Source organism: Galeopterus variegatus, unplaced genomic scaffold (assembly GCF_000696425.1).
Source record: "Galeopterus variegatus unplaced genomic scaffold, G_variegatus-3.0.2 Scaffold685, whole genome shotgun sequence".
NCBI lineage: Eukaryota > Metazoa > Chordata > Mammalia > Dermoptera > Cynocephalidae > Galeopterus > Galeopterus variegatus.
In genome coordinates, this window is record NW_007726796.1 from 277066 (window position 1) to 288432 (window position 11367).

At 38.0% G+C, this 11367-nt stretch overlaps 1 protein-coding gene across 2 annotated transcripts in view; it reads right to left on the reverse strand.

Annotated features, from left to right (window-relative positions):
- The window catches only part of ZNF385D (zinc finger protein 385D), a 318355-nt gene that overhangs the window by 227196 nt on the left and 79792 nt on the right, over window positions 1-11367 (reverse strand). For both annotated transcript variants that reach the window (XM_008571375.1, XM_008571374.1), the window contains exon 2: window positions 9424-9566. In XM_008571375.1, the coding sequence (XP_008569597.1) occupies window positions 9424-9566 (143 nt within the window). The remainder of the gene's footprint in view (window positions 1-9423; window positions 9567-11367) is intronic.

Here is an 11367-nt window from a genome sequence, read left to right on the forward strand (position 1 = left end):
CTCCCGCCGAGGGTTCGGATCCCACATACAGACCAGTTCCCGCTCACTGGCTGGGCGGGGGGCAGGCGCGGCACCGAGGGTTGCGATCCCGTTGCCAGTCCCGGTCCGGTGCGGGTGCGACACTGAGGGTTGCGGTCCGTTGCCGGACACGAAGAAAAAGACAAAAAGGAAAAAAAAAAAAACAGTGGGGAAGAGCTGTCTTTTTCATGGTGCAAATAAAAAACCAACACTGTTTGAACCCTCTGGAGTGTAGGTGGACAATAGTACCTAAGGACATCTGAATGCTAATGTTCGTAAAAACTGGTACTGTGATAGATATCTGAGATATGGTTATGTCCGCATAACAGACTGGATTATAACTATTGAACAACAGCCTCATGTCACCACCCCAGGCACGTGGAATGTATGGTTCATTAGGAAGGTCACTCTGGTTGGGAGGGCAGAGAATGATGCTGTAATTTTAACTGATATATGGTTTACCAAATATTAATCCCTTGCCATAAGTACATAGTGTAACATAACAATGGGGTTTCAATTTTATTTATAAAACTAGGTTTAAAAAAAGACTTGCATAGGGAAAAAAAAAAAGAAAATGGATTTTCCCACCAATTTTGACCACAGAGAGCAACACAGCAACTATCAACATTTAAAGGGCAAATAAATCACCTTGGGGAGGTTACAAAAACATGCTTATTAGGGTCTCCTTCAGAGACTCTGATTCAATAGACTTCCTCGCTGCCTATTATTTCTGTAGCACTGTCAGTCTGTCACACCTTTAGATACTCCTGCACAGTCAATATAATCAGTTTCGCAGATGAGAAAATGCAGATTCAGAGTTGTGCCTTAGGCCATAGATAAAGCATTAAACACAGAACTCAAATCTTTTTAGGTTCTAAGTTTAGTATTTTTTGTTTTTATTTCCTTATGTGTTCTAGTGCAAATGGGTCTTAAGTCTTAAAAAGCCTAAACTGTTACTGGAACAGGAACACATTTTTTATTTTTTACCACTTCAATAGATTCCCCTGACGACGATGGCCCAAATACAACAGAAATGCTCGTGCAGGTGATATAACACACAGTCCACTGATGCACTAGATGTTTTTTTCACAATTGTCCAATCACAGGCGGAATCTTTTTCAGAAAATAGCTTGCTTTCCAGAGTTAAGTCTTCTAAGGCATTATAGATGATTTAGTTAATTAGCTATTATAGTGTACCAAGGCTCGGAGAGCTGATTAAAGAAAGCACAACTGTTTGCAGGCGAGCAGTCATTAGCTATGTTGCAAACAAAATTGAACTGAATTGGGATCACCAAAACTGAAACCTAACCATGATTCGGTGAGTCACTATGTGTGGGATTTTGAGCAAATCATGTTATCTCTCAGAATGCAGTTTCCTTACCTGTATCATTCACATAATGCTTATACCATGCAAGGCTCCTGTGAAATTAGTTTCAAAAAATAATGGGTGTAAAACTATTTTCCTTTCAGCCCTTATCCCTTAATTGGTGATCAATAAATATTTTTCATAAAAATGCAATATATTGTGTATTAAATTCTTTGGTTCATAGGAGTTACAGGGGGCCTGAACTAGCTCCAAATAGATTAACTTCCTTACAGTGCAGGTGACCAATGATGTACAGTCTCTGACCCCTAGGAGGATGCTTATTTACTGTCACTGCAGAGTCAGGTAAAAAGCCGGATTACCAGTTGTCAGCAATATTGTAGAAGAGATTCCAGCAAATGTGGATATGTAGGTCTGACTCTAAAAATTCTTTTCTTATTAGTATTATAACAATACCACAAATGGGNGCAGGTGACCAATGATGTACAGTCTCTGACCCCTAGGAGGATGCTTATTTACTGTCACTGCATAGAGTCAGGTAAAAAGCCGGATTACCAGTTGTCAGTATGTAGGTCTGACTCTAAAAATTCTTTTCTTATTAGTATTATAACAATACCACAAATGGGGTGGCTTAAACAACCGAAATGTATTGTCTTGCACTTCTGGAGACTGGAAGTCCCAAATCAAGGTGTCAGTAGGTTGGTTCCTTCTGAGGCTGTGAGGGAAGGATCTGCTCCAGGCCTCTCCCCTCATCTTGTAGGTGGTGTTCTCCCTGTGTTTCCTCATATTGTCTTCCCTTTATGTTTGTCTCTCCATCTGAACTTTTCCTTTTCATAAGGACACCAGTCATTATAGATTAGGGCTCACCCTAATGACCTCATCTTAACTAATTACATCTTTAATGACCCTATTTCCAGATAAGGTCACATTCTAATTCACTGGGAGTTAGGACTTCAACATACAAATTTTTGAGGGACACAATTCAACCCATAGCACTATGATTCAATGACCAGGATCCTCATCAGAAGTAGGAGTTTTCTCTTAGCCTTGCCACTTCCTAGCCAGGAAACTAGAAATCACTCAGTCAATCTAGACTTATCTGTAAAATAAGTTTGTTGGAGTAGAAACAAATTAAGACGTTCTTTCATTTCTAAAATGTCTATATCTAAGTGTGAAGTAGGGATTTCCAGAAGAGCTGGTGGATCACAAAATGACGTGTGAGCTTAGATATTCTCTCATTTGAGTCCCCTTATTTCCCCAGAACCAGTTAGTAAGAAAGTCAGGGAGGAAAGAGGTCAAATATATTCTTTGCAAAGCTTCATCTCATTATGATTAGTTTGATCACATAAAGGAAATAGATAGATAGATAGATAGATAGATAGATAGATAGATAGATAGATAGATAGATAGATAGATAGATAATGTGTAGTATGCCTCAATCTTTAGAAGGAAGAATAATTAATACGTTCATACATTAAAATGTCTCTGGAAGGATATATACACAAGCAGTTTACCACAATGATTACCACTTAAGAGAAGAGAACTGAGTAGCAGGATAAGAGCAGTAAGGAAATTTTTGTTCTCTTTAAATAATGAATCACAGGAAAATGTGTTACCTATTTAAAGTGTAAACAAGCATTAAAAAAGAAAAATATTCACATATTGTGTGTTTGTTTGGGCTTTTATTTCCAACTCTGGGTATTCTACATTTAAGTCATTTTGTGCTTTGGGGGTCATTGTAATAAGTACGCTTGATGTTTATTAACTTTTGCTTTCACAGGAAGCTGCAGGGCTCAACAAACATGCTTAGATATCTGTGTCAGTGTGAAACATATAATGAAAGACGACTTCATAAGCAGATGTTTCCTAAGAGGCTTCTGTTATACAAATATGACAAAGTTAATGCACAGAACTAAGTAGCAATCTGCTACATCTGTCTTCAAAGGATAAGAAACGTAACAATCAGTACTGTATTTACTATGGCATTTTTCACCTGAAAAGTTTCCACCCTTCTACCAGTTGTGACTTAGACAGGCTTAATTTTTCTACTCATAATTTCACCCTTGCTGCATACCTATTTTAGTGACAGAAGCAGTTGTAAAAACTTGGTAAGAGCAGTTATTAATGTGTAAATTGAGTTTAATTAATATCTCTTTGAACAAAACAAATGGAGGTGTGCTTAACCACTGTTCTATATAACTCCCGTCACTGGCTGAGGGATGGGAGGTGTCACCATAGCTGGGACAGGTAACAAAATGCAGAGCCACAGCGGAGAACAATACTCAAGAATAAAATTAATTTTTAAGAAGTAAACCATGCCAAAAAATATGGTAGTAGTTCCATTTTTAAAATAGAGAAAACAGAGATCCTGAAGGGATCCTATATATCCAAGGATAATGAAAATTTGAATTTGACATTTCCTATTTGGAGTTCTGTATTTTTATCTATAATATTATACATGTACATTTAAGCTACAGCTCTAGACTAATCTCTATAATATTAAGCACATTTAATGCTGTTCTTTCAGAGTCCTAAAGTGACTCACTAATATTTTATCATTATGACAGTCCTTCAGGACTGCTGTGAAATAGGTAAGGAATACTAGAATGGACAGATTTTAGAGTACATTCTACGGGCAACCAGAGGGATTTTTACATCACTGCCCTTTTATAAACCCAGACTAAGCAAACACATGAGCCAACATAAAATTATGGCTGCAAATTAAGGGAATAGCTTGATGCTATGCTTGCTCATGTTTCCTAATAATTGCTAAAATTAATAATTTCAGTTAAATGGAAGTAACCTAATGCATGAAAAAGAGAGTGCTTAGAATTTTTTTCTTACTGAGACACTTCCATCAATTACGTTTCTTATGGTACAGCTGTTATAGTTATCGCTCTCTGTTAATTATCTGTCATGCAATTTTCCTGTCTATTTACCTATATCTATCTATCCATCATCCATTCAAGAAATGTGTGCTGAGTTTTTGCTGCATTCCAGGTTCTGTACTATGATTACCTTAACAAACAAGATAAATACGGAACTGATCTCGGATCTCAAATCAAACCTTAACCTTTACCATATAGCTTCTCTTGGTCTCCAAATGAACTCAGGTAGCACTTACTTTCAAAGGACTTTATTTAAGCACTTACTTATAGTTCTTTATGGAATGATTAAACTATTCCACCACATTTTTTCTGTAAATAAGCAAACTATTTACACAGGGTTTCTGTTTGCATAGAGTTTACTGTCTAATCTAGTATATTAACATCTAGATGTTTTTCCAGTACCTGATAGAACAGAGTGTTTTAAGGAGTGACTAATCAATCATGTCAGCTCCATAGACAAAAGGACTGTGCCTCTTTCTCCTTTTTCTGCTTTTCTTCCTCTTTTTCCTCCTCTTCCTCCACCGTCCTATCCTCTTTCTCCATCTCTTCCTTCTTCTTACTATTACTATCGTTTTAACTTTAGTTTCTCCTATAGTTATATAGGTGGTACTTACCAAATGCTCAGTAAGTGAATCAGTAAGAGATGAATTACCTCTCTTCCCTTCACATACTCTCCATTATATTTATTAGTGCTATGCTTACAACTGCTTTTGAATGGAGTTATTTTCAGTAGGCATATTTTTCAATATATAGAATTATTCGGTGGGACTTAAAAATTTGTAGAACATGGGGCCGGCCCGGTGGCACACTGCTATAGTGCGCCACACGGCACTGAGGGTTGCGATCCGTTGCCGGTCACGAAAAAAGACAAAAAAGAAAAAATTTGTAGAACAAAGAAATTATTGAATAAATAAATGAAAAACTCATTCATGTATTTTTCTCAGCCAAACTCATGATATCATGACATGCATAAAAACTTTTAAAAATATCATAAAAAAAGTTTGGCCTTTAACCAGTTGGAATGCAAATGATAATGCCAGATACCTGGCATGTAGTAAGCATTCAATAAATGGCAGCTGTTATCAAAGTCCCAAACAATGTCACCCTACAAGTGAGGCTCATAGTATTTCCAGAAGCTAAAATACAATCACAGAAGGGGCATGCTTGAGGTTCAGCTGTGCCCCCAAATACTTAAAATTTCCCCATTTGTTTTCTTCCCAACACCCCACCACACAAACACCAGAAAGTAACAGGAACTCAGCCTGTTAGTTTTACTACTGAATCCTCAGGGCCCAGCACATAGTAGTTCCTCAATAAATATTTTTTCTACAACTCCCTGACTCAATAAAAGCAAGCAGAAAAACCAAGAGCCCCTTCTCTGATCTTTATTTGTCTAGTACCCACAATGGTTTTGTAAACACTTAAATTTTTATATTAAATTCTTTCCTGTCTGAATGCCTAGAAGAGTTTCTATTTTTCTCATCAAATCTTAATTAAGACAACCACCCAGTCATCCACTCCTGTCCCCAAGCTGACATCCTATCCTGTATATCTCTCTCTATAAAAACTCCCATATTTACAAATATTTCTTTCTTTGTCAACTTCCCCTTTAGAAGCAAAATCATTTTCAGGGCAGGCATAATATAATCTTTGTTATCACTATTCTTGGAACATAGTAGATGCTTAATAAGTAGAAATTGACCGAATGGACTAAGTTCATGCCACTTCCTATATGTCTTTTCTTAAACATCTTAAACATCATTTACCTACTACCAGCATTGGTTCCATTCAAGAAATGCAGACTCACAATGGATCACCGGGATCAAAAGGTTTTGAAGCATTGAAATGCTAATGTATTAGGAAGCTGAAGGGCAGGTTGTGGGATTTATGCAGAGTTAAGGAAAGCTTTCCCTTGTCTGAAAACTACTGGAATATCCAGGGATACAGCATTCCTAGGTCAAGGGAGCAGCTTCTGTTGCCAGCCCTTAAAAGTTAGCTTTGAGGAGACTAACTAGGGATCCTGAGAATTTCATTGAATGTCTTCTTTTATATTTATACCTTGACTTTGATTCTACATCTGTTTCCTTTCTCTCCTAACTGTGCTTATTTTCACAGACCTTTCATTATTCTTTCTGATCCACACCAAAGTTGAATGGTTTATGTTCTTGTGGAAGGATGATAATCAGACATATCCACTTACATTTTTTTATGTATTTTATCTAACAAGTATATATTTTTAAAATTTTCCTTCACCTTCTGCCACACCCTGCAGCAAATATATAGATGATTCCATGTTCATATCCTAAAAAGAGAAATGTAACAGGCAGACAGTCTCTGATCATCATGGATATTGTTTCAAAAAGGTCAGATGGGTGAAAGCTGTTGGTAGCAGAGTGGTTCATCACTTCCTAGGCAAATAAATAATTGCTGTGTGAACAAACAAACAATTCATTATTTTCTTGGCAATTAAGTAATCTAGACAGGAGGGACCACACTGACAGCCTTGCTAAGTTTCTGTATCCTAAGCATGGCACAGAAAAAGCTGACAGCCAGGAGCCTAAAGGGCCATGCTAACCAGGTGCTGACCATCTCATGAATGCCTGTGTGGATAAATAACTTGTTGACCAGAGGAAGTCTTCCACCAAAAGCTGAATGGATAATGTGTTCGAGTACAGAAACTTAGCACACCCTGAAACAAAATTAGATTGTATTTCCCTCCAGCCTGATGGAATGGGCTCTCCTGAAACAGAAATAAAATCAATTTACAGCAATAAAAAATACATTTCATACATCCAGAATATGTGTATTTTCCAGCCTGATGGAATGGGCTCTCCTGAAACAGAAATAAAATCAATTTACAGCAATAAAAAAATACATTTCATACATCCAGAATATGTGGATTTTGATTTACACTTGCTGTAAAATCAAAAACACAGGCTGTTACATAGAAAGATGTGTTATGCCCTATTTCTGAGTCTAAAGCCACCTGATTATGAGCTTTCCAATGATTCCCCTCAGTTGGAAGCAAAGAATGAATTAATTCTTGGCTGGCTGGGTGTAGCAACAGAATGCCTCTTGGTTCAAGTGGAATGAATATCAACACAAGTCAAAATCCATTATAGATGAAAAAGAACCAAGCCAAACTTTAGCAATTAGCCAATCAACTGCCACATCCAAAATCAGAAGGGTTTATAAGCTATTTCTAAACATGATACCTATCACTCAAACAGTGTTTGTTATATGCCAGGCCCTGTTCTAAATTATTTAACGTATATAATCATTATCACAGACCTATGTAGTAGGTTAGATTATTACTCCCATTGTACAGATCAAGATATTGAGGTACATGGGGTTATGTGACCCACCGAAGGTCGAATCAGTCAGTCTAGCTACAGAGTCCAGCTTGACCACCACACAATGCTGCCTGTGCCCAGAAAAAAACAAAAAAGCTTAAATCTTTAAATGCTATAATCCCCCAAAGGAAGATATAATCAGGTCTACTCCTTTTTTTCTAAAGAGGAAGAAACAGCAACAAAGAAGATAAAGAGATTTGCTCAGTGTCACATCACTCAGCACATCACTCATCTCTGTTCTATAACAAACAATACTCATTGTCAATCAAATTAATCATTTTGCTTTTAATGTTTCCCAAAGGGAAACATCAAAAGTTTTAAACCCAGCCTTTAACAACCTTCCAGGAATTTTACCTAAACTTTTCTAAAGCTAACATGGGACCTAAGTGCCAAGATGCCACATGGTCTCAGAAGCCAGGTAAAGCACATTGATGGATAATTTCCCAGATGTCTGGGAAGCAACGCTGTGCCAGGAAGCAACTTAACAGAAGAGCAGACAAGGAGCTTGGGGAAAGAGAACCTAGGGGACTTTAGTATAGTCATTTAAGAAGAAGGAAATTTGATGCTAAGCAAGTTTTTCTCTACTCTTATTGAAACACCTAGGATTAGAAATCTATCTCTTATGAATGCGATCTTTATGCTGCTTTAATTATGCTCTATCAATTTCAAAACAAGTTTCCTATGGAAAATTCCTCTCCCCCCCAAAAAAACACAAAGCAGTCATTTGATTCTCCCTTGCCTTTTAGTGAGGAATGGCACATAACTGTACCATGTCACTGGCATGTCTAAAGCTCCTGTGACAAAGTACTATTAAGGAGAATAAGACCCACTTCTTTCTTCTGAAGGAGAATGACTTAATGTAGTAGAATTTTTTTTTAAAAGAAAACCATCATGGGGGCAAGATTTTGCAACAAGAAAGCTGTATTATTTAGATCACTGGGCATTCAGAGACCTCTCATCTTAATCCTCTTTGCTTTCCTGGTGTTGACATGCCCTGTCATTGATAAGCTCAGATCTCCACTATAACTGCTGAAAGCAGAATCAAATGATATTCAGAAAAAATGTCACTTATTTATTTGTAACCATTTCAACCCTTATTGCAATTTCCATCCTAAGAATACACTCATTGCTTGCACACAAAAAAAGATGACGAAGAATATGATGAGACTGCCAATTCATAAAGACATCTTAAAAGTGAAAATAGAGACATAAAAGTAATTGAACCTGTGCTGAGAAGTATGTTGACAAATCCCAAATAAACAAACTAATTTAAGAAAGACTTCATTCGAGCAACTATGTCTGGTAAGGAAGAAAAAAACTACTAAACCTCTTGCTGCAAGAGTCCTACATTGTTTTAAGTTAAGGAGGAAAAAAGGGCTGTATCCATGAGACATATCACCATTGTCACTATCAGAGTCTTCTTTATTAAATTAGAAAAGAAGTAACAGATTTGAAAATTTAAGTATAGGGCCCAGATAGAAGAAACACACTTTTAACTTTTTTACAAATCTGCTTGAATTCTGATGTTCTAACAAATACATTCAATTTCAATTTAGATGTATTCCAGCAAAATAACAGAATTACTGGTGTTATCCAGAAAACATTGGAGGAGAGACATCAACTCATGATCTGATCAAATCTCTTTTCATTTTCCCTCAAAGGATCCTAGCTCTGGGGACTTTACATCGGCAGATAGACAACTAACTTTATTGTGGCTTTCAGACAAGCCATGGGAAAACCAGTACAGCAAAATGGAGGCAGTGACCCAAGCACCCCTGGTGTTTAAGGTTTTTCCAATAACTACCACTCTGGAAGACACAAATTTGGCTGTGGCACTTACCGCATTAAAATTGGGGAAAAGGTTGACTGCAGCCGCAGTGTCCAGAGGAAAGGGAAGAAATGGTTTAATATCCAGCGGTGGTTGCAAAGGAGGGGCTGGTGGCCGGACCAGGGCTGGGAGAGCAGGACTCTGGCACGTACCACCTGCAGAGACAAGAGCAAAGGAAGCAATCAGGGATACCATGCATGGAAATAACAGCAAGTTCTCTTTTGAGACAAAAAGGGGCCGGACCAGGGCTGGGAGAGCAGGACTCTGGCACGTACCACCTGCAGAGACAAGAGCAAAAGAAGCAATCAGGGATACCATGCATGGAAAAAACAGCAAGTTCTCTTTTGAGACAAAAAGGCCAGCTTTGTGGATCACTGGAAAAAACAAGACATGGAGTCTACTGACCTCAACTGGGAACTGGCCAATGAGAAGATATGCCATTAAGCAGAGACAGGTAGTTGAGCATCCCCTTATCCTTGGATTATAACTATCTGGTTATGTAATAGTTAACCTTTCACACCTCCCAACCGGTCTTTCTTTTCCTGCCTGGAGCTCTACTGGGTCAGCAACCAATCTGTAACCAAGAGTTCCGGATTCAAAAGGAAAACCTCATCACTGCTTGCCTATCCCTCGCTGAAAATTAACCTGCTCGGAATATGCATCAAGTCTGAGTGATTCTTCTACAGAACTGCTCTTTTCCACCACATTCAAAACTCTGGCAACAAGATGACACAAACCTGGCATAGAAAAGAAACTTAACTGCAAACGCAGGCAGCCGTACCTTACTGCCCTGGCAACTGGAGGATTAAGAACCAGCAAATCCAGTGCTACAATCCCTGAACTGTTCAGCTCCCCTGGAGCTGTGAGTATTCAACAACTACCTGACTCTTTCCAGTCATGAGTATGTGGAATTTAGACACCACCGATGAGCAGGTTGTGGGAACAGTATGCCAACAAAGACACCCCCTTTGCCAGCAGTTTGCAAAGGAGCACACACTTTCACCCCTGTCACAGGACTCCACTCCGCTCAGAAGCTGAAAGGATGGAAGCCCATCCTCAGAGTTCAGTCTCCCATATTTTGATCATATCCCAAAGCATCAATTTGCTGTTAATTAAAGGCTATTTGAATCCTAGGAAACTGTTAAAATATGCCAGCATTCTTCTAATCTGAGAGGCAAGCAACAGACTGTAAAAACCTGCTGGTGAGAATCCAAGAAGCATTAGGAAAACAAAATGCAGCAGGATTTCTCCTTTCTCACAGAAAAGAATTCTAGGAGACGGAAGGAAGGAGAGGTTCATGTCTATTCCACTTACGTGCCCGCCATCTTGTTTTTAAAACAAAGCAGAGTGGCAACATATGAATTACATTACAAATTTCACAACCAACTATCTGGCCAGCATCACACAGACCTTCATCCTGCCTCAATCAGTTACCTGAGCACAAATTAAACATTCTGCAAATGACTCCCCAATGATAAATCCAATCCTTTTGGGCCAGAGGATCTAACAAGGTAGATGACTTAATACCTGCAACAGAAACCATTAGCACAGGATTTAATTAACCATACACAAGAATCATCAGCTCTCCTGTTTCCAGGTATAAAATCAGCTGGAGCCAAATTAACAAAAATAGTACTTTTCCCACTGTTTTAACTTCCTTCTTGAAAAAGGCCAAGTGAAGTTTGAATCAGCAAACCTATTAAAAAAAACAGTACAAGGCAGAAACTAGAGGGCAGATGTTTAAACTAATAGAGATAAAAGCAAAATATAACAAGTCTATGTTCACCAGAGCACACCATAAACTTATTTTATTGTCCAGCTGGTAGTGTGTTGAGTATGGGTGTGTAACCATTTCTCAAAAGGACATCCATAAAACTTTGGTGATAAACCTGTCATGAATTTAGGACTGTTAAAAGTTTCTCTTTTAATAAAAAGTTAAAGAACTAAAATAAATTT